Source organism: Centruroides vittatus, unplaced genomic scaffold, assembly GCF_030686945.1.
Source record: "Centruroides vittatus isolate TY-2023 unplaced genomic scaffold, ASM3068694v2 scaffold_386, whole genome shotgun sequence".
Lineage (NCBI taxonomy): Eukaryota > Metazoa > Arthropoda > Arachnida > Scorpiones > Buthidae > Centruroides > Centruroides vittatus.
The window spans coordinates 8,054,939-8,080,093 of NW_027122706.1; the positions used below are offsets into that span (position 1 = coordinate 8,054,939).

At 30.9% G+C, this 25,155-nt stretch overlaps 1 protein-coding gene across 3 annotated transcripts in view; it reads right to left on the reverse strand.

The window, feature by feature from the left end:
• Ocrl (Oculocerebrorenal syndrome of Lowe) overlaps positions 1 to 25,155 on the reverse strand; it is an 86,808-nt gene that overhangs the window by 43,902 nt on the left and 17,751 nt on the right. For all 3 annotated transcript variants that reach the window (XM_067286843.1, XM_067286844.1, XM_067286845.1), the window contains 5 exons: positions 23,683 to 23,783; positions 19,046 to 19,069; positions 18,773 to 18,883; positions 15,704 to 15,856; positions 5,547 to 5,646 (listed from right to left, as the gene is read on the reverse strand). In XM_067286843.1, the coding sequence (XP_067142944.1) occupies positions 5,547 to 5,646; positions 15,704 to 15,856; positions 18,773 to 18,883; positions 19,046 to 19,069; positions 23,683 to 23,783 (489 nt within the window). The remainder of the gene's footprint in view (positions 1 to 5,546; positions 5,647 to 15,703; positions 15,857 to 18,772; positions 18,884 to 19,045; positions 19,070 to 23,682; positions 23,784 to 25,155) is intronic.

A 25,155-nucleotide genomic window follows, 5' to 3' on the forward strand; every position in this document is an offset into this window, starting at 1 on the left:
GAACTTCCGTGGGAAGAACCGTTAAGTTTCGAATCGTCAACCATCGGACGATTGGCCGGCGGGAAGTGACCGTTGGCGGCCGTTGCGGGAACATTCAAATTTGATTGGAGCAGGGTTCGAACGCCGTCGACTATTTAAGCTCGGATCGAGCTCGTATCGGGATCGGTGTGATCGTATCGGAGGTGATCGGATCGGATCGGATCAAGGGAGATCGTCGTTATCGAGGTGCTAACTAACTCTCTCGTTGGAAGTTACGTGTTTGTGTACGAACTTGTTCCTGACTCGGAGGTTTTGTTAATTACAAGTCTGTTTGTTCGTAAGGAGTTCTTTCGACGAATTTGTACGGGAATAGTCGGTTGTTGTTCAGACTAGTGTTGTGCATAATTAATTGTAACTCTAATTTGGATTATTTTGTACATTTACTGTAAATATAAAATTTGTGTTTTTCGTCAAACCGACTGAGTGGTTATTTTGAACATTACTCATAGAATCATACTGTAATATTTAATTACAGAAAAATTAATTTTTAGTAATAGCATTTTAACACAGACAACTGAAATTACATGTCATTTAACTATTTCAAACAAAAATTTTGACAAGATAAAATAATAATTTTGAATAGAATAAAAGATAATCATATAATTAATAATTTATTGTTAAAGTCCGTCTTCCATCATGCGAGTTCAGTCAGTGATGAAGTTTCTGTTAGCCATCAGTACAAGTGTACATCATCATCATCATCATCAATGATAACAAAATGTGCTGCTGTCCAATAAGTATGTCAGTATTTTCCATTTGTGCTGCTGTCTTGGGAATGTTCCAATTTGGATACAACACAGGTGGTGTTAATGATCCTCAAAATGTGATAAAGGAATTCATTGCTGAGGTATACAAAACTCATACAGGACATGCCACTGCAGATAACTTCAGAGATCTTTTATAAGCAATAACTGCTTCTGTATTTGCAATTAGTTGCATGATTGGTGGAATTAGTGGAGGATCAATAGTAGATAAATTTGGAAGGGAAGGAAGACTTTTATTAAATAATATAACTGGTATTGTAGAGCTGGTTTCATGGGATTCAGTAAAATTTCTCAAAGTGTTGAATTGCTCATTATCAGATGCCTTATTATTGGATTTGATTGTGGTTTGAATACTGCACTTGTGCCAATGTATCTTTCTAAACAGCTCCACTTACGGTAAGGGGAGGGAGACCTTGGTACAGTAAATCAACTAGATAGGACTCCTCCTTTCACGAGTGCTGAGCATAGAGCTCATTCTTGGTACAGATAAAGGATGGCCATTTTTATTTAGTACTAGCTGACCCGGCCACGCGTTGTTGTGGCTCAAAATGTATCTATTATAAATGTGTAACACTTCCCCTGTGGGGGGAATATCGAAAAATCCCTTTTTAGTGTATATTCTGTTGACGTCACCTATTAAAACGCAATTAAAAACGCAAAAAACCGCATGTAAAATAGTATAAATAGAAGCCGAGTTCTTCACGGTAAGCCTTAATCCCGTCCATCTCCCCCCCGTAGGGAGAATTTCGACATGTATATTATATAAAAACACGTGCATATTCGAATGCAACATTGTGTCAAAATTTCAAAGGAATCGGTAGGAACAAACAAACGTTGTATTTTATTTATATAGATAGGTAGAAAATGATCTGCTTAGGTCCATTCTCACAGAAAAGCATAATGCCTCACAGAAAAGCAAACTTAGGTCGTCTGAAGTTAGCGCCATCTGTTGGACATAAAAGCCTTAATCCATATATAAATATATTTTTGAAAGGGGGAAATGGTGATCTTCACATATGCCACAAACCTTCGCGGGAATGTATTAAACAACTTCCCAAAGTTTCATGGCAATCGGATAAATGGTGTGGTAATGCATGAAGGACAAACACACACACACAGACATACATTCGTTTTTATATATATAGATAACAGTAAATCCTTCTGCATTACAACTTGTGCTCTTGCCCTTATGCCCCAAACATCCTTGATATTTGCTCATTCAAGACAACAAGAAACATTAGCCAGAGAAGCTTTAGTAAGACTACGGAGCTAAAGTCACATGGAAGATGATCTTGAAGAAATGAAAGCCAAAGAAAGAGCACAGCAACAAGAAGCACAAATAAGTATGTGGCAGCTAATTTGCAGTATATCTCTTCAATTACCCCTTATTACAGGAGTTGTGATGCATTTATCTCAATAGCTTTCAGGAATTAATGAGGTTTTTTACTATTCAACAGGTTTATTCTCTGCCGTGGGCCTCTCTCAGCTTTCGACTATGTATGCGACAATTGGAGTTGGTGCAGTCATGATCATGATGATGCTTGTCTCCATCCCTTTCATGGACCAAGCAGGGCACTGCACTCTTCATCTCTACGGAGTGGGTGGAATGTTTATATTTAGCATATTTATCACAATATCACTTCTTGTTAAGTTCCTATACCACTCGATAATGTGAGATCTGGAAATCCCCCTGAACGTAAAATTATAATCATTGTTCCCTATTTTGAATTGAAATTTTTCCTATTATAAACATCCTGCCTAAAAACGGTCCTGGCCAAGAAAATATGCGTCCCCGGCCGTATAACTGTCAACTATCCATTGTTCTTACGCTGAGTTCAGATCATCTTGCAACTTAAGTTTATAGTTAGCGCCCAAATTCGCCGTATTGTTTCCAATCCCGGAAACACCTATGGCCTAAGCACATTCACGTGACAGACTTTCCCAGCAAAAAGCTATATAAGATGCTTCCTTCCCCCCCTGGCAGGGAGTCAATCATCGATCTAGATCGAGTCACGATCTTACCCTTTGTGCCTACGGAATATATTTGACTTTTGTGCCTCAAGTGCTACCGACCCTTCCCTTTAAAGGAATATTCGATCCTCGTGACCAACAGAATATTTGAATTACTGATTGTCCAAGAGGTATGGAACCTATTTCTGTGAGCTCTCTCTCTCTCCTCGCATGGTAGGGATATATAGCTTTCTATATATGTCACCCCTTTAATGTCAGATTTTTGTAACATATTCTTTATCATTAAATCATTGTTATCCTGTTACATGGTGTCTTGTTTGCTCGAATATTCGCTTATCGCCTTACCATGACTCCACCTTCCCTCCTACACTCGACCGGATGAAAAGTAGTCCCGTCCCTACGGGATCCCTACCAACAAATAAGCCATCTCTGACTCGTGGGCAAGTCCCTCCGACTTGTTAGCCGAAATTAGACAGAGGTCTGACCTCGTCGTCCCTCCTTGGTACCCACAATTACATACTTAAGTGTTATCAGTACTCTTGCTTTTATACAGTAGTCTTCTTTGGTATTGGTCCAGGATCAATTCCTTGGATGATAACAGCTGAGTTGTTCTCTCAAGGTCCCAGAGCTGTGGCAATGAGCATAGCAGTGTTAGTTAACTGGTTTGCAAATTTTACAGTGGGTCTCGTTTTCCCACAGATGCAGTGATGGCTGGAGAGTTACACATTCCTTCCGTTTACATTTTTTTTGTCATATTTTAGACATTTACATACAAGAAAGTTCCAGAAATGAAAAATAAAACATTTGAAGAAATGTCAGCATTGTTTAGGAGGGACAAAATCATTAATATAAATGGAGTATTGATACCAAAGAAGTCATTGCAAAGAGAATTGGTGTTTGAAGAGAAACCAGTAGAAACATGATTAACTCATGGAAAATATAAATGTGAAAGTTGCAAGAAGGAATTTACTTCAAAGTATGGATTTAAATGTCACCAGAAGATTCACACAGAAGGGGTCTTGTCTTGCACATTCTGTACTTGAAAGTTCAACTAATCCAGCCATCTACTTCGTCATATGAAGATTTATACAGGAGAGAAGCCGTTTACATGCGATCATTGCAAACGAAGTTTTACAGAAAAGTGTACATTGATAGACTATCTCAGAACTCATATAATAGAGAAGCCTTTCACTTGTGACTACTGTGAAAAAAGTTTCATATGCAAATGTACATTGATACAACATATTCGTATTCACACCGGAGAGAAGCCATCTCTTGTAATTATTGCAGAGAGATTATTATAGAGAAATACGCTTCCAGTTCAGTGTTATATAATCACATTAGGAGACATCATAATAGCAATCTTGAATAATGTCTCTTACAAGGCCAAATGTGAAAAACAAAAATAAATGAAAAAAATTGACAGGTTGTATTTGTTTGAAAAAAATAATTAATACTCATATTTATATTTTATTGAACACAAAAAGAAGTTTCATTGAACATTTTCTTGCTTTGTAATAGTCACATTTTAGAAAAAAAATTGGTTTTTTGGACTAAACTCTAAACATAATTAAGAATAATAATAATTTATTGTTAAGCATAAAATAAAAAAATGAGAAAGAGTAATTCATAATTAAAATAATAATTTGTTTTTATTTTTGTCAAAATTTTTATTCATATGATTGACATATATATATTATAAAAATTTTTCTACAATTGGAAGGTTCTATTTTTAATAACTAATGCTACAAATATAGATGATTGTTATTTCTTTTTTCCTTCATTAATGTAAGTACTATTCTTTCATTATTCTATTTAAGCATTCAAATAAGTAATTTCTAATTTTGCCTGTAAGATAAAATGTTTGTAAATGTTCATATTAAGTGAAGAAAAAATTTGACTGCTTATTTTGTTAATTTTTGAAGTTTTAAGTATATTTAAATATAAATGAAACAAAATAAACTGATGATTTAAAACAAGTTGCATTACTGAATACTATACATAGTTACAATACTATACATAAGATTATTAACATGTTAACTGCCACCTGTAATATGATATTTTGCGTTTTATCAGGCTAACTGTATTATATTTTCCGTTTTTTCAGGCCACAATGAGAAAATTTGATATTTAATACTTTATTATGATATAAATAGAAGGGTCATTATATAACAGTCAGTAGAGTGAAGATAAAAAAAATATATTAACAATGACTGGCCGTTGTATGGCCCGAAACCAAAGACTATAAGACCACAAAATATTTAATATTAATTACTTTATATGTAACAAAAGAGAATAATTAAACTAGTTTTCAATATTTTTTTCCTTGTTTTAACTATTCACTATTAAAAAAAACACTATCAGATGAAGTGGTTCGACTGCCAACTGTCAAATCCCTTCATGAGCCTCATGAGACGGTCAGCAGTCAGAAACCAACTTTATAGACATCCGTGAGAGGCCACCATTAGGATGTAAAACAACATCTTATGAAGCTAGGATAATTTAACCTTGAGTGAAACTACATTGGTTATAAGCGATGTTGGGCGATGGCCGGCAGCCAGATGGCTCTGTGCAGCCCTAGGCCTGCGCGTCAAATGGCTCTGTGAGGCCCTAACTAGTATGATGGCCGGCATGTCGGATGGCAGTTAATGTGTTAAAACACTAAAAAACTGATTCTTACAATAATGATAATAAATGAACTAAGTAGTCATATTATAATTATTAAAAATGTAATTTATTCATCATCTATTTTATGTAAAAAGCTCATTTTACCTTGAATCAATAGAATCTGTATCTTTTTCTTTTGATGTGTCACAAATGCTATCATCATCTGTGATAAACATGTCTGAGAAATTATCTTCAAATCCCATACCTATAAAATTAAAGAAAATAAAACTATTTTTTAACAGAAAATTCTATATGATATAAATACTTTATTTCTTTTTTTACTTCAATAAACTGATTCAACTAATAAAAATTAAACAGTTGTAATACATTTAAACTCTGAATTTAATGTATCAATATATAAATCAATAAAAATATAGTTCACAAAAATTGTTGAAAAATCTTTTGATCAATTTAATAACTTATATTTTATAAACTATAAATATAATATTAATATTTATAAATATATTTATAATCAAATTTTAAACTTAAATATGTTAATAAAAAGTTTTCAAAATACGTAAACAAAAATTTACAGACAACTTTTACACAAGCACATTCTTGTTAAGAGTGAAACTACAATGGTTGCAGACCATAAGTTAGAGCCAGCAGGGACCTGATTGTGTTGAGAGAGAGGAAAAGAAACAAAAAGCAACAAAATGTGAAGGACCCAAAGTGAAGCCTCTGATTTTTGTCATAAATTTTTCATTTAAAGTTGTACGGAAAAAATCCAAACTATTTAAAATATAAAAAGTTATTTATTTATTTATGATTCTTTTAACAATTTATGCTTGTTTCAATAAGCCTTTAGTGTATTTTATCTATTGTGCAATTGCTACAGCTGATGAATTATTATTCTTTTTAATAGAAATTGTGTGTTTTAATCTAAGGATCAAAATCAAATGTAAACTGCTTTTTTTAATACAAATTCTTAGGTGAATCACATATCTGGATTTTTCTAAATAAGAAATTTACCTCTAACAGTGAAATTTTTTAATGTAAAAAAAAATTCAAATACTTCTAAAAACTATTTACTTATTTATTTTTACAGACAAAAAGCAGCCATTGTTTATATATAATTTTCATGTTCTTCCCATATCTGCATGGATTCTCTCTGAATACTACTGTTTCCTCTGAAATCTTAAAGATGGACATGTTAGATTAATTGCCATGTCTAAATTGTCCTAGTATAAAGGAGTGTATATGCACATGTAAGTACATCCTGCAATAAAATGTCATCCTGTCCAGGAACAGGATGACAGGATGCAACATAGTTGGTTCCCACTTTGTGCAGAGATACCAGAATAAACATGTCATTTGCAACCCTAAATTTAAGCAAGTGGCTTGGAAATAAATGTATGAATACAAATTATTGTAAAATAAAAATTACAAAAAACATGATAATCATACAAATTTGTGACAAGAAATGATGTGGTAAAAAAGTGCTTAGAAAATTAAGCTTCCCTTCCATATACTCATCACCATTATGACTGTCACTCACTGATTCATCAAAATTTGGTAAATAATCATCTTGTTTTCAATAATTGTTCTTAAATGAAATGTGTGTAACTCACAATTATTTTGATTTTTAATATCAGATGTGTTTTTGCCTTTATTTAGAAGTTCAGTGATCAGAAATATGCTACAAGAACTTCAATTCCTGTTTATATCAATTAGTCTCAGGTAAAATTTATTCTGTTACACATTGTTTCACTTCACCGTTTCACAGTTTTCAAAAACCTACCAACAATACTAAGTGAAGACATCCTGCTGTATACAATTAAAATCAGTACCAAATTTAAACCAAGTTGAATCAGCACTATATCAGTTTATATCAGTGGCGTGCCGTGACATTTGATGACAGGGAAGCTGTGTTTCTGTAAGAAGCCGACTTCCAGGGGCAATCAGTTAATTGTGCGTCGGTGATGGTCTAGGGCAGTGGTTCTTAACCTTTTTATACTCGCCGCCCACCAAATATTTCATAATTTTTTTGTGACCCCCATTTTTTAATAATAATTTATATTTGATAATTTGATAATTTATCTATAATAAATTGATTTTTTTATTATTGCTTTATTTTTTATATAATAAATGTAAATCATAACTTTATTATTTCATTATCTATTTAAATAACATTCAAACTTCACAATTAAACATGAAAACTCATTAATTTTTAACAGAAAATAAAATAAGAAACATGTCGATAAATCGATCCAAAGTCGATGCTAAAACTAAACTAAAACGCCCACTTGTGGTAAGGATTTTGCATAACTTTTGCAAAAATATTTAAATTTTCAAAGCCTACTATTTTTCCTAATTATTTTTAAAATTCCAAGCATTAATAGTTTCTTAAAATTGCTTTGGAATAAAAGAAGTAAATACTGCGGTGTAAGTAGCATATTTACATTTATTTCTTCTGTACTAACAAAGTTGTATGTAGAAGAAATACAAAATAAATAAATAAAAACTAAATAGGAAAACTTTATCTTTCTTATTTCACTTTTCAATACGATATTCGGATTATACATCAATTTTCTTTTTATTATATTCTGAAGGAAATTTTGCATAATTTGGCGGCCCCCGGCAAACTTCTTATGGACCCCCAGGGGCCGCGGCCCCCCTGTTAAGAATCACTGGTCTAGGGTCCATTCGTATTCATTTGTTCGATAAGCCAGTAAAAACTGTAGACTTCTCTAAATGTATTTTTAATATCACAATTACATTCTGAATCGCTAGCCACGATATAAGGGCTAAAATTAAAAATAAATTATAAAAACTTACTCGGTGAAATAAAATGTGCGGTGGATATACATACCTGGTACAATGTACTGTTCGATTGTATTAATATATGTTTAAAGAAAATTATAATTAAAATATAGCTTTGTAAAGAAACGTACATAAAAATAACATAAAATATTCTTTACTTTTAAATCTTAAAACAATCCACTTAGTCAAATATCTTGATATGAGTAGCTAATGGATGGAACTAGTGACGGTCCAGGTAGGTGTGTAGTGAGTGTGTGCGTGCCAAATCCCGAGGGTGCCGATACCGGTCAATGTCAAATGCCTCTTTTGTCGCATCACTAGTATATCTCAAAGGACGCCACAGGGCTGTTGTAAATTTTAAACGTTTCTCACCGTAGCTGTAAAAATCTAACTATGTTAAACTTAATAATCATTCGTTTTCTAACTAATTCGTTTTAATACCAGGTGTACACGGAAATCAGTTTCCCACTGTACTGAGCGAGTGATTGGTTCTGTTAAGCTTTTGTTAAAGTAAAATTCTGGCTCTTTCGACAGGATTTTATTTATGTCCCCATTCCCTGATCTCTTAATTATTTAGTCACTTCTTAAGTAGGAATAAGTCGAAACCAGTTACTTTGTACCTGAATATCTGTAGTCTTGGGAAAATAGTGGAAAGACAAATTTTTATGACAACGGATATATAAATCGTAAATTTAAGGAAAATAAATTCTAGAGCTTTTTTTGTACCATTGTATGTACTGTACGTCTCATTCATTAAGTTTGGTTGTAAATGATGCTGCCAAAGTAACAGTTAATTTTTAACACTGTAGTAGAATTGTACACGTTTTTTCTGCATCTCCTTACAGATGGGACATACTAAATCGTAATATCACCGGTTTAACATCGAAATCCGTAAGTAATATAAGATGGGAGAGCAGAATAAACGCAGAATAAATATATCAAATATTTTAATGGAGTTTTTTTAAACTCCTGTCAACTATACAGAACTATCATAAAAACGTGCCAGTAAACTCCTATCGGTTGGGTTGTTATAAATCTAGTCTAGGGTGGGCAACCCTTTTTATAACATGGGCCAGAATAAATTTTACGTTTTTTTCCGCGCCGTAGTAGTTAATTGACGCCTTCTTGTGACTCGTAATTTTTTTAGTCTGCAAATATGAAATAAATAAATAAAAAGTTAATTACTACATTTATTTTTTTTATCGTTTTCGAAAATTACAAAGAATTGGAAAAATAACTAATTAATAGTTATTTTTCCAATTTAATAATTTATTAAAGATCTCGCGGGCCGGATAGAAACTTTTCGCCAGCCATAGCTGGCCCGCGGGTTGCCCGCCGTTGATCTAGTCTGCTTATGATTCACATAATCGGGCGAGGGTGGCCAAATATCTAGCAGGCGGCTAACAGCCCACAACTGCTCTGGGATATAAAGTCGCGTACTCTTTACGCGTGTGTCGCTTCTACCAGCTAAACCAAGTGAGGTTAGTGCTCTGTAAATCGCATGTGCTAATGCCTATATAATCTGGCTGATTAGAAACTGACCCAGTTTCGACCACCGAATTATTCGAATATACAATAGCAATCTTATCGTTTTTTTTTTTCACATGTAGTATAGAAATTTGTAAAAGATACATAATGCAGTTATAATAAAATATTCATTTTAATTAATTCAAAGTACGTTAAAATATGAAAATTTATATTTTATAAAATACAAGGGAAGGTCATTGGAAGGTGGAAGCGGCGCTTCCATCGCTTCTGATGACGGCACGCCACTGGTTTATATATATATATTATATATATGTTATGGACAAAGTGATTAATCAGGCATTATGAATAATGACCAAAAAGAGCGGGCAATGTAATAAATATTGATTAATTTATCAAATTGACCGGTCATTATGAATACTGCTATCACCTAGTCGGGCAAAATGATAATAATAAGTTGAGGAATGATCATCTGACAAACGCTAGCTAATCGACACTCAGTTGCGTGTACATATTGTGTTTAGTACCGAATTTAAAATTTGATTAAAAAAAACTTCCATTTATTTCATTTAGAAATATTTATTTTTTATGAATTATTTCAAAGTATTTTAAAAAAAACATGTAATCTTTTAAAACTAAGTACTATTAACTATATTAATTAAATGGCAAAATTTTACCTATGTGCACCATCTTGACGGTGGTCGCGACTGTTTGTGCTCTCGACGGATCCCTCCCGGAGGGGAGCCGCCGGCAGGCCGCTGATTGTTTAACGTTACTAGATATTGATACATACTAGTTATTGATACATGTGTTCAAGAACTACCATGAATAAATAACTAGTGACGTTAAACAAGCAGCGTCCTGCTGGCAGCTCCCCTCCGAGAGGAATCTGTCGAGAGCACAAACAGTAGCGACTGCCACCAAATTCAGTACTAAACCCAATACACATGCGCAACTGAGTGCTGATTGGCTAGCGTATGTCGTATGATCCCTCCTCAACTTATTATTATCACTTTGCCCGACTAGGTGATAGCAGTATTCATAACAGGGCTTAAAGCAGTCATGGCAATAAAAAAAAGTGAGAAAAGAGAGTTCACACTGAAAAAAAGCTAAAAAAGCTAATAGTGTTAAAATGAACGAAAACAGGCATTATTAAAAAAACACACAAACGCACACATATTTTGTATCAATAACATTACATATGATATTAGATTGATTATTAAGTGGACTGATAAGATTAAATATGAAAATAGTTAGACTGAGTTTATACTCCAGAAAAGTGACCAGTAAGACTGCATTAAGCCAGAACAAGCCCGCATTAAGTTTTCATGTGCCCCGTACAGAATTCCCACCATTACACAGCAAAGCAAATGGAATAGTAACATAACTACCAGAATGTGTTTCCATATAACATGCCAAATTTCAAATGCCATTTATTTCAAGGTACATTTTTTGATTTCTTCATAAAAAAAATGTAATTAAAGAAGAAAAAAAAAACAACTTCTGGCAGAATCAGTGGGTTGCATGTTCATTATATAGCAGGGGTGGGCAAGCAAAAGTTCAGTGGGAGCCGAAATGTAGGTTTTGCAAAATGCATGGGAGCCGCAGTTCTGTACTTTTTTATTCTGTACTGCAGTTCTGTACCTCGATTTTATTATATAATATAAAACAAGTGAAGCATGCAATGCCATAAGGTTGTAAATGCCATTTTTCTCAAAATACGTTTTATTGAAGAAATGAATTTTAAATGCAATGTTTTTTCCTACAAAAAAATATTGTGGCAATTGTGGCACTCTAAGTGGCTATATTTTGAAGATGAATTTATGTGCAAGCCATAACGTTTTAAGTGCCAAAGTTCAAGCCATGTGACTTTTGGCGTGTAAAATGTTACAGTTTACATTTACATCATTTTGTTATTCCAATTTGTAACACAGTGAGTTTTTTACCCAGAACCGGATAACTGAATCCCAGTTTATTAATAGTTAACCTGTATCATCTTATTATTTGATATTTCAAAATGATATTCAGACTTCCATTAATCTTTCAAATTTGAAGTTTTTAAATACATTTTAACTTTTATTACACTAAATTAATACCTTATTGTTTATATTTTCCTTTATTTATCATAATTATATTACAATTGATAGAGATTACAGCCCAGTTCAAGTATCAAAACTGTGGGCTCACATTGTTGAAGCCAGGAAGCAGTCACTAATAGATTATTGCCAGTTTTTAATGTTAAAATTGATATTGAATTTGTAAATTGTGTTTAATAATTTAAATGTAAGTTTTTGGTATTCAAAACCGTTTTTCAGCTGTAGAAACATTAACTTTATGATTGTAATTGTTTTTGGCATTTACAACTTTATGCACTTGCACAATTTTGGCATTTACAACGTTATGGCTCTAACTCTGTTTTTAAACTTTTTTTGTTTCCTTACCATCATACTTAGGTGTTTGAAATTAAACCCAATGTTTTATTCCAAAGTGTAAATTGTTAAAATAATTTTTTTAGCATTTGATTAAAGTTTGTTCATTAGAAAAAGTGTTTTTTCTCTCTCCTGAAAAGTTTGTTTTTTGGCATTTACAACATTATGGCATTGCACGCTTCAAGTATTGAATTTTTTTAATAAACATATTTTCACAAAATTGTGGAAATAAAACTGTAAAAATAATAATAAAAAGCAGAAATTAACACTTTCAGCAAGAGCCACATAAAACTCAAAAAGAGCCGCATGCGGCTCTCGGAGTCTCATTTGCCCATGTCTGTTATATAGCAATACCACTAGTAATTGTGACCCAATCATTTATTTGGTAATTTTATCAATATTTTTTAAATGATTAAAAATAAAATTACAGAATTCATTACTGATAATACTAGTCTCACAAATTATTCCCCCGAATACAATAAAACAATTTGTTAGTCATTTGACCCACAACTGACAGAGAAGAGAGTTTATGAAAACAATGTAATTAAACATTTAGCAGTTTGTTGTCCTTCACAGTGGGGAACCGGCAGAGTCTATTACTTTTACGGGAGAAAATATACAAAGCTTTCTACTACCCTGAAGTTGAAAAATAATACAATTCCATGAAATTTAACAAATCTGACTAATAAGTAAATGATGAAATTATTTACAGAGAGTTGATATTTGATAAGTTTAGTTTTTTGCTCTTATAGAACAAATTACAGAAATTATAAATAAAAATCTCATTTTTTAAAAATTAAAATCATAAAATTTCGCTTACAAAAGATCGAGATGGAACGCACGCTTTTCATTTTTATAATCGCTTTGTTTTATTAGACACAGATATTATTCCTATATAAATTTATTAATTATAATAAACATACATTATGTATAAAATTACATTAAAATAACACTGTAATTAATGTCTGAAATGAAAAAGTAATTGAATCGAGTCTCGCCTCCATATTAATTAACGTGCATTGGTGTAGCCAGAGTTTGTTATGGGGGGCCTAGTAGAGCTGTAATTTTCTGGGGACCTGCTCTGTGGCTCCATCTGGAAACCTTTCACGCCACACGACCTCACCCGGGATTTGCAGGACACCACCATCGGCACCCTGACGAATTCCTGGTCAGTGGCGCTCCGCAACAAAGGCCAGGACCACCTACGCCATTTCGCCCCCTGGAGGTACAGTTGCGCGTTGTCTTGCAACGTGGAGACGCTTTGGCCCGACTCCAGACTGAGACGGCCCCGTTACATGCTTTCCTTTACTCGTGGCATCTACACGACTCCCTGGGGTGCCCCCATTGTGGCGCAGTGGAAACTACACTTCATTACTGGCTACATTGCCCCAAATACACTATAGCCCGCAAAAACCTAGGCAACACGATGACCCTAAACATGTCTCTGGTGCGCACGCTGACACCCATCTACTGGCCGCCGGCCTCCATCAACTTCTAGTCAACATGTGGCAGCGCTGGAGCACTACATTAGCCTCGCTAGCTGTTTCGCTTAGCAACTGGCAATGTCGGTTGGAGAAAGAGCCGCAAAGGCTATAATCTCCATATTAAATTGAATAAGAAGAAGAAGAATTTTCTGGGGAGGGGCACCAGGTTAACTGGGGGGAGTGTGCCCACCCATGCCCCTTCCTGGTTACACCCATGTTAACGCGCCACAGTAATTAATTGATCATGTTGCATCAAATTAAATAATTTATAAAAATTGAAATAATAAATACGTTTATAAAATAATTGGCTGTATCTGTTCGCAATGATAATGTAAAACACACTGTACTTATAGTTTAGCATTTCCGATATTTAATTTATTTTTGAATTTTAAAATATAAGAAAAACAATTTTTTAAATAAAGTTTTACGCATTTATATCTGCAACTTTAGATAATACAAAGATATAAGAATCCATCAAAAAAGTTAATTAATAATAATTAAAATTGAGAAAAAATATAAGTTTCTTTTGAGGTAAGGAAACTTGTAAAAAGTCAGGTACGCAATCACGTGACGCCCGTCTCCCCACTTTGCATAACCAAACGGTCGAGGTTGAAATAAAACCCCAGCAGAAGTAAAAACGAACATCGGCGCATGTATAAGACAATAAACTTGAACGGGAGTGAAGATGAGACATGACACCATGTAATTTATGCTAATTACTTTCTAATATTAAAAAATTAAAATCTTCAATAAATTATAATTAAATTAATTTTTGACTGAGTTCGACTAGAAACATATCGAAACGCTAGATTAAAGTGAAAATAGCGGTTTTTCGACACTAAATATTTACAAATTAATTTTTTAATTTGGTGCTGGATTGACCGCAGCTGTTCGAATGTGTACGTGCATGAAGAGTTTTATAGTTTGTCAAAATGGAAAATGAAGGACACCGTTAGAATGCAGAAAACCATGGTGCATGCCAAATATATAAGCACCCACTTAAAACCAAACTTTTGTCTTTGTCTAAAGATTGTCTCTACAGAAGTTATTAATATTTAGGATATTAGTTTAAAATCTTATATTTCCTGGCACAAGATTTGCTCGATCTTTAATTTTACAGAGTGCTAGAAAGATACAAGCTTTGAAACGAGTGTCCTATAACGTTTTATTTAATAATAACAGTAGAAATCAAATTTATTATTGCTCAACAATTATTATTTTTGGTTTTTCTACGGTAGTCAAAAACAACTAATGTCATCATTTAAGCTAAAGAATAGCAGGCGGTTGGGAAGTTTGTTTAACAACTTACTTCAGAAAGTATTGGGTTCTATATGATTTTCCGTTGCTAAAACATGAGTTTCTACTGTTAGTATTAAATAAAATCTATTTCTTTCTTTTGTCCACTGCACTTAAATAAATACAAATGCTAAAAATAATGCTGTATAAAAATCACTCTTAACGCCGAACTAGAAGTGTACTTATGTCTTAATGCAGCATGATTATATCGAAGCGCCGTGGAGATCGGTATTTCGCAAGGATACAAGCAAGGAGAACCCACGTGCAAATTCCTACAGCATGTGCAGAGTGCCTACACCATGTGCAAAACGAGGAGCTCCTCATTTTGTTAGTTTATATAAATGTAGTACACTACGTGTGTATACGACAGTGCCTTATCATGTTGCACATGGTCCATAAGGCATATGGGAACGTGCTGATCGCTATTTCGCTCCTGAGTGCATTTACGAAAAAAAAATTTCACATGGGAAGTGAAAAAAGCTAAAAAAGTGCGTTTTTCTCAGAAAAAGCTAAAAAAGAGAGGAGCTATGAAAAAAAGCTAAAAAAGCTAAAAAAGAGAGTCACTTTAAGCCCTGTCATAATGACCGGTCAATTTGATAAATTATTGAAATTTATTACAATGCCCGATTTTATTGGTCATTATTCATAATGCCCGTATTAATCACTTTGTCCATAACATATATATTCTTAATAAACTAAAATTTAAATTATTAGACAATAGTAATTTAGACTAGATGTTTTCTTCTTATAAAAAATTCACATAATAAAAATTAGAAAGTAAGTATACTTCATAAAAATTTTATACCTGATTTTATTGATTTTGTTTCAAGGTTGTTAATAGAGCCATTGTCTATATCCGAAATATTGGAAAAATGATTTGATAAATTATTTTGATCAGTTATTTTATATTTTTGCAACCATGAGAAGTTTGGAAGAGGTCCCATTCTTAAAGAATATGCTGAAAAATAAGTATAAATAAATAAATATATATAATATATACATTTCAGTCATAGATAAATATTTATCAAGAACATTTGTTCAAAAACACATGATTAAGATAATAAATTTCTTTATAATCAGTATTAAATTTTACATTGAATATTATAAATAAGAAGCTACTCTGTCTATTGATGTTAATGATTTGCTTCTTATTTATAACTCTGATTTTGAGTGCTGCAAATGTCTAATTTATACATGAACAATCCAGAAAGTAACTTATGATTTAGAATAAAAGAAAAGTGAAAGGAAACATTTTTTATTTTATACATTTGAAAGTCACACACTCTTAAACTATTTTTCATCAAAGTCGCTGTTCAAATTGAGGCACTTATCATAACAGTGTACCAGCTTATTAATTCCTTTGTTATAGAATTTTGTCACCTGAGACTTCAACCATTCATTTACACCTGCCTGCAATTCTGTGTCATCGTTGAAGAGTTGCATTGCAAAGCCACAACTTCATGCATGGAAACAAGCGGTAGTCACTCGGCACAAGATCTGGACTGTATGGCAGATGATCAAAGATCTTTCATCCAAAACCATCCAAGAGCTGTTGAGTGTGATTGACCACATGTGGGCAGGTATTGTCATGAAAAAACAAAATCGTGGAATTCAATTTTCCTCAACATTTGTTTTTAATTGCTCTTCTTAACTTTAATAATGTTTCACAATATCTCTCAGAGTTTATTGCTGAACCACATTCCAGGAAATCCACCAGAAGCACACCCTTCCTGTCCCAAAAAATGATTGCCACGACCTTTCTTGTTAACAACATTTGCAAACATTTCCTCGATTTTGTGTGAGAACTTGTGTGTCCCTATTCCATAGACTGGTTTTTTTCGTCTTACAATTCACATGTTTTATTCCAGTCTCATCATCAGTTACGACAAGATTGAGAAATGAGTCACCATCTCTGTGGCAGGCTTCCAGAAATGTAAATGATGCTGCCATGCTCTGTTTTTTATGGTCATCTGAGAAGATTTTTGGCACAAAACTTATGGTAGCCTAGCTTGTGCATTACAACCTCATGTAACGAACTCCATGAAATCTGTGGAAACTCTAACTGTGAAGTGATGGTTTTCACAAATCTTTCAATTAATGTTCGTCACTGGTTCATCAGTTAAAATGCTTGGTTGGCCACTTTGTTTTTCATCGTGAACATTAGTGCAGCCATTTTTAAACATAATGCACCACTGCTTCATTCCACCTTCATTCATTATGTTGTTTCTGTACACCTCACAAAGTTGCCAATGAATTTCAATTGGTTTGTGGTTTTTTGCCAAGAAAAACTTACTCACTGACTGCACTTCAAACTCACAAGATTTTCAATTGCAGCACACATTTTAAAAATTCACAGTGGACAAAGCAACACAAACCACACACTAACACAGTTGAATGTGTAATGAGTGAGTGAATGCTCTGACACCAAAATGGCTGCTCTAGCCTAACTCCATGTTCCTAACAGCCAAAACATAAGATATTTTCTGGATTTCCCACATACATTGACAATTAATAAACCAAAAATTCAACTAATGGCTTTATGAAGAAACATTCATCCTACAAAAATCAATTTCTTTAAATAAATATACACAGAAGTCAAGTTAATTTTAAATCTGGTAAAATATAAGAATGTAATAACTGATTTTGTTTTCATGCAATTTTTAAGATATATCAGAAATGTTAAGTCAAGTCTAAAATAATTTTCATGTAGGATATGTCAGAATATGCACTATTTTAATCTAAAAACAATGGCAAATTATCATTTATCTCAAATTTAGCTAATAAACATTTCTCAGAAAATGTCTAAGAATTATCCCTTTCATTTAAAAAAGTTTAATGTTCTTTTTTTTAATAATTATCATGTCCTAAAAAAAATTATAAACTAAATTAAAAAATGAATAAAATATTACGTTTTAATTCTTTTCAATTTTAATTAAAAATTTAACACAGTTGAACCTATCTACCTCAAATCTCATGAGGTGAGGAAAAAGTTTGACAGACAGATTTTGATATATAGAGGTTCCTATACAGTAATAGGTTTGATTAAAGATATGGTAATTTATTAATAAAATAGTAAGTACAGTATGTATCTATATTAGCTATAAATAAAACATTTAGACATACATTAACAGAAATAGTTTGTCAATAGTTTCTGATGCCCGACTTTCTTCAACTAACAAGATGCTAGCCAAACTCATAACCAGAGAAAAACAGCATTAATTGCAACTATGTACAGTACTGTATTACAAGAGATATTTCTCAACTACTCAACTCAAGATATATGCTATGAAAATGTAGTGACCAAACTTTGAATTTGTAATTGACACTTCAGTCTATAATTTCAGATATATTGGTTTTGAAGAAAATTATTTGAGATAAACATGGGAAATATATTGAATTTACGTTGAAAATGTAGGGGAAAAAATAAATTCTGAGATGAAGAGGTTTTTGAGATAAATATGTTTGAAATAGACACGTTCAACTGTATTTCACTAATTTTACAGAAATGTTAAATGCCATATAATTTGAATAATTTGATTTTTAATTTTCACTTTAGTTTTAATATACATATCATTAAATCATTATGAAAATTTCAAAAAAAATTTTTATAAAAGGATTCTGTTAGTTCTTAAATATACAAAACTTAACATATTAATGCATTTACTCTACCAATGTAGGAAAACACAACCATATTTATTGTCTCAAGATAATTTAATGCAATAGAATTACAAAATCAATTTTAATAATCAAGAAAATTTTAAAAATTATTAAATTCTTAATAATAAAGTTAAAAATAAATTTCTACTAGAAAATTTAGAAAATTGACTTAACAAATTTTTAATTTAATAATAAAAAAAATAAAATAAATCAGTACCTTCTGAAACTTTTGAAATCATATCAACAAACATATTTGCTTTCTGTGAGTATTGAAGTTCAAAAAGTAGTTTCTGTTTTTGATAAGTAATTTTAACATAAATATCTGCACCTGTTTTTAAAAATTAAATGAAATATTGAATTTTATCAACATTTTAAATTTCCATTTTATATTTTTAGTAGCTAAAAATCTTTAACAAATAATTTCTAAAATATTAATAAATGTTTTATATATACATATCAATACAAATATTAAAAATTATCAGTAACTTACCTAACACATCTACACCAGAAGTATCTGAAAAAGTCAGCATGTTAAAAATCTCAAAACCATCAATATAATAATATTTATTAACATTAAACTTTTCAATTAATCAAATTATTTTAAATTTCATATAAACTATTTCTTACTATAATAAATAATTTATAAATTTCTGGAAACAATATGATAATGTTTAATTACTAGAAATTTTTAAAAAGTTGTCTTTTTCCTAAATCTTTTGTTATAAATTTTAAAATAAATGTATGGTTTGACAATTGTGCCAAAATTGTTATCTACTACTACTACATTTTATGTATGATATTAATAAATCACTATACATATTTAAATTAACTATAATTTAACTAAAGACAACTAAATGTACCATACAAGGAGTTCATAAATTACATGAGAATTATAATTTATGTTAATCATGCATAATTTGAGCAAAAGTTTTCCATTTAAATGAATGATTAAAACAATAATTGCATTCTACGTGCACAAATTTAACCTTACTAACACATCATAGAAACAGATGATGGAACCCTACACAAATAGTTTCAATACAATATTTAACAAATAAATTTAAAACAGTTTGGATAAACTAAACTTACAGACAAAAAAGTTTTTTTGAAGAAAAATTGATTCTTTAAAGGTTCTTTAAAACATGAGATCTAGAGAAAGCAAAGTGTAAACTGAGGGGGGGGGGAACGACTAGTTGGAAACAAAGAGCTACTTTAAATAGACTTATAGAAACAACTGTTAGACTTAATTTTAGTTAAACAGTTCTGTTTAAGTTTCAAAAATTTGGCTTAATTTTTTAAAAAATATAAAAATATCTCCTATTCCCACTCAGACTCTTTTAAATTGTAAAACAAACACACCTTAATGCTGAGAACTTTAAATTTAATCATAAAAACAAACGTTTTCAACCCATTCCATGGGCCATCATCAGGTTAACGACATTTGAATACCATTTCGAACAACCAATTCAAAATTAAAATAAATTACAATAGAATTCACGCGCGATACTGAACTACGTAAACCAAATACAATGCAAAAATACATTAAACAAATATAAATAACATAGAAAAATACAATAAAACATGCTAATTGAACATGTATACATTGTAAAAACCTATAGTGCCACAGGCAATCCTTTGAGCCTAGTGAACATATCCCTATGATTTCTTTCTAATTATAAACTTCCAAGCCAAAGGTAAAATCGTTGCATCTTTGTAATTTAAACATTTTCCCTTTAAGCTGGACTTGTATATTTCACATTTTTCCGTTGTAGCTGCAAGTGTCGGTGAGTGCACTGGTGCTATGATCTTGGCCTCTTCCCATTTAACAACGGACTCTTCAGTCTGCACCATTTTTGCCAACGCTGTTGTATATTTACTTTTTGCCACATCATACTTGTGCTCTTTAAGTCTTTTACTTAGGCTTCTCGTCATGACCCCAATATATTCCTTGTCTATCCCTAATTGGTCGTCGCTGTACAGTATCGTGTACACCCCCAGTTGTTCGCTCTCTTTAATTCTATCCTTGTCGTTTCTCAGTAATTTATATATCAAGGGAGCTCTTTTGTATACAATAGTGCTGTTCTTGTGGCTCACAATATCTTCCATAACCGTGGATAGACGTTTATTATAAGTGAATTTTGTGATACCATTTGTTACATCTCATTTTTTCTTGCTTTTCTTAGAATTCTTGTAAGCAGTAATTACTCGGTCCACTGTTCTTGAACCAAACCCCAACACCTTAGCCACTATTACCTTGTTTGATTCTATTCAGCTCTCGTATCGTACCCATTATGTTAGAAGAGCATTTCAGTATTGCTCTAACATAATGGATATAATACGAGAGCTGAATCTTCCACAGACACTCATCTCTTGGCATGAATCATATTCTCTACTCTTTTCAAAGTGGATGTTGATGGCCATCCAAATTATTGCTCATCTCTAGCAGTCTCACAGCCATTACAGGAATTGCTTGCATCATTGTTGCGCCATTTTCTTTGACATTACATATAGTCCATACACCTTCATCGTTCACTTATAAAGCTAAGTGACAGATGCACTACATATCCATTCATAGTAGGTAATTTAATTATCTACACTTCATCCCTTGTCCATACCTCATACACATTGTTATAAACAAATATGCTGTTCACCATCTTGTCTTGTCCATTTGCAATTTTGTTCCTTATTTTAGACTAACTAATATATTAATATATTATAATTAATATATATTACCACATACATACATGTCAAAAAGTATTTTAATTTAGTTTAAAATATAAAATTTAACAATATACAGTATAATTGCAATTTATACAAAAAGGGAGTGCATTTCTGGAATACGTGAATAAATGAAATTCTACACAAAGGAAGACTATCTCATATAATTGTAACCAACACTTAAAAGATTTTGACTTATTTTAAAGTAAATTAAGAACATCTCTTATAATAAAAATAAGAGAAAATTAAATTTTTAACAGTAATTTGTACTATATGACAACACTTTTAACAAGTTTGGATTGGAAGTTACTTGCATAAATTTCTTGTTTAGCATCTTATTTTAAAAAAATATAGGCAATAGTGTTTAAATTTAAATACTATTTTTAAATTATAGTATGTATGTAACCAATATTTATTTAACACAAGAAATGCATTCAATCTATCTTATGCCAAAAACATCGCTTGTATAAATTGAACTTTGGTTCCAAACATAAATCAATTATTATTATTTAAATTTAAATACTACCGTTTAATTTATAAAATGTTCAGAATTGATATAATATATAAATGTTTGAAAAAGTACATTATAGCTACAAACTAATGTTGGTCTAAGGCAGGCCAGAAACATTTCTTGAGTAAAATTTCAAGAAAATATTTAGTTTCCAAAAGAAGTAATTTTTATTTTAATTCACAAAATGGTGCCAGGATTTAGTGGATTCATGCATGTAAAAGAAAACCATGTAAAATTTAACCACATTATATATTTCATATTTCAGTGTCAAAAATCATTTAATCCAAATTTTCAAATTATAATGTATTTTAAAAATAAAAATATGAATAAAATTATTTATCAGTAGAATTTTACTGACACTAAAATAATGTAAAATGAAATAATGTAATATGAAATACTGAGATATATAATATAATGTACCAATAAATAATATAAAATATATCAATGTTGATGTAATTTAAATAATAATAATGATACTGAAATAATATTTTTAATAATTATATTTTATAGATATATAATTTGCATCTTATTTACAATTATCTGATTTTATTCTTTGTTTATATAATAAAATCAATCCTGAATATAAGTAGCAGAAATCTTATCTTTGATTTTAAATTTATAGAAAACTGTTTTATTGGCTTCATGCCAGCAAAATACAATAACAAAGACTACAGAATTATTTAAACAATAAAAAAAACTATCAGATAACTAGATTTTAAATGATATATTTCAATAAAAATATAAAGAAAATTATTTAAAATGATTATTGCATTATATTATATATTACAATGATACTTAATTTACAAAAAATGTCTTGAGAATTATTTGTGGATTTTAAAATTTTAACAGTTTGCTGAAAATATATATTTATTTGAAAAACAATTAATTGTATTTTCTTTTATTTAAAAATATAGTTTAATTTCATTATTTCATTTTCTTATATAATTTTATTTTTGAAACTATTTGCTCATTCTTTAGAATTATGTTGAAAATTTAATGAAAGCAATTTATGAAATTAATAAAAATATTAGTACCAAAAGCTGCAACTTTTTCATACAAATGTTTCCTGTGAATCTAATTTCTGTAAATATCAAAATTATGTAAGGCTTGTCAATTAAGCCATAATAAAATAATTCTTAATAAAATAAACTTTTGACAATTACATTTGATCAACATGTCTGGAGGACAAGTGGACAATAAAGAATCCCAAACTGCTCTTTTAGAATCACTTCAGACAGAAACAACCTTGAGTAAACTTTACAGATAGAATGAAGTGTCATAAAAAAGTTAGAATTATTGAAAAATGACTTGAAAAGATGGAAGACCACATATATTATCATACTCATTTCAGAACTGTTCTATACATCTTGCAAAATAGCAACGAATTGAACCTTTAAAGAAATTCCAAGATAATTAATTGCAAATTTGATAATCAATTGCAACCTCTAACGTTTTCGATCTACATCTTGCAACAGTTCAGTAAGGCAAATGTCCAGTTTGCACATGCTTCTTGCAATTCCTTAAAACAATCTTTGGTGGTTTTACTACAGGAAACTTAAATCATTATATGGCTTCTTTGTTCAATCTTATACGCATTTTCTTAGGTAAAGAAAAATGCAAGTTTGTTTCTTATTTTTACTATAGAAAAATAATGTAACATGCAAATACATCACTTGAAAAAAATAATGATGTTATTAGCTTTTACAATAAATAAGCTTTTCAAGAATTTAATTATTTATAAAAATTAAGGTATTGTTATGACTTAACTCACAGCCCTCACATGTAAATAAATAAATTCATCTATCTATTCAAAACTGCATGATTTTTTCATTATCATCAACTGAAATTAATTTAAACTGTTGTTGTCATTACACTACAAAAAATATATTTGTAATTACCAATTTCACATTTAAAATTATCATCTACAGGGAATGTCTTTTCAATTGAAATATCTTCACTGCTTGTAATTGTTGCTTTAGATGAAATGCAAATGAGAAACCTATAAATAAAGAGATAAACACTAAAATATTTACCATCAAGACACAAAATAATAAATTAATCATTAAATTACTAAATAAATTATTCATCAAAACTGTTATTTAACTTACCACTAGAACCACTGAACCGGTCATTTTGACTTGTATAGCTTATTGACTATTGCATATCTTGAATTTTCAAAGCTTTTTCTTTAAACTTTCACAAGTTTATCCCATTGATAATCTAAGTTTTGGTAATGTTTTTGAAAAACTAAGAATTTTTTCCTTATTAAATATGATAATATACTATGAACCACAAACTACCGGTCATTTTGACCCAAAATTTTATGTTTCGATATATCAGTAAAATATTCTATCAGATATTTCTAAAATGATGTTTTTTAATAATGAGAGTATTCTTAACATTATTTGTTATGTTTATGTATGATTCTAAATGTATAAATTTATGAAAAATTACCCAAAAATGTTTTAATGCTAAAGCAAGTGCATCATATTTTGTCACTACATATTACATGAAATGCTTCAATTCGTGTGATCTGTTGTTGTTGATGAGCACCTGTTCCAATGCAAATCACACTGTGCTTTTATTCAGTAAATGCCAAATAAACCTGACAAATTGGTCATCAAAATCTAAATTCTGGTTGATGGAAAATAAAGATATTTTCTAAATGGTTTTCTTTACCTTACTAAAGATTATCATATCCAGGAGAAATATCATTGATGCAGCATGTTATCATGAAACTTGTCAACAATTATATTTATTCAGATATCAACATTACATGTGAAATTTTTTTACATTTCTTACATTTATAAATTACATACATTCAGTGAAAATCAGCATGCTGGGAACAGTACAATATAATTGGCATAAGCTTTCTAATGTGAAAGCTATCATGAATAAAGAGCCAATTCTGAGCACAATCATACTGAACAATGAAGATAACACAATGTTAACAATTTATAATTTGAAGAAGAGTAAAAACATAATTGTCATGAGTTCACTTCATGATTCTGTTGAGATTTTCAAGAAAACAACAAGACAAAAAGAGAGAACCAGAAACAATAATCTACAATAATCAAAAGAAAGATGAGCTGGAGTCAACATGCTCGATCAGATGGCATGATTTTATAGTACATGAAGCTCATCAAGTCATTGGCCTATATCAATGTTTTATGACATCCTGGATTTAGCAGTTATCAATGCACATGTATTATACAAAAACATAACTCAGAGATGCATTTCCAGGTACAAATATCTTCAAAAGCTATCATAATAACTACATCAAGAATATCTAGACAGGGAAAAATATACAGCCCACTTTAATATTAACACACTTCAAGCCAACATAAAGTAAAGAATAATTAACACATTTG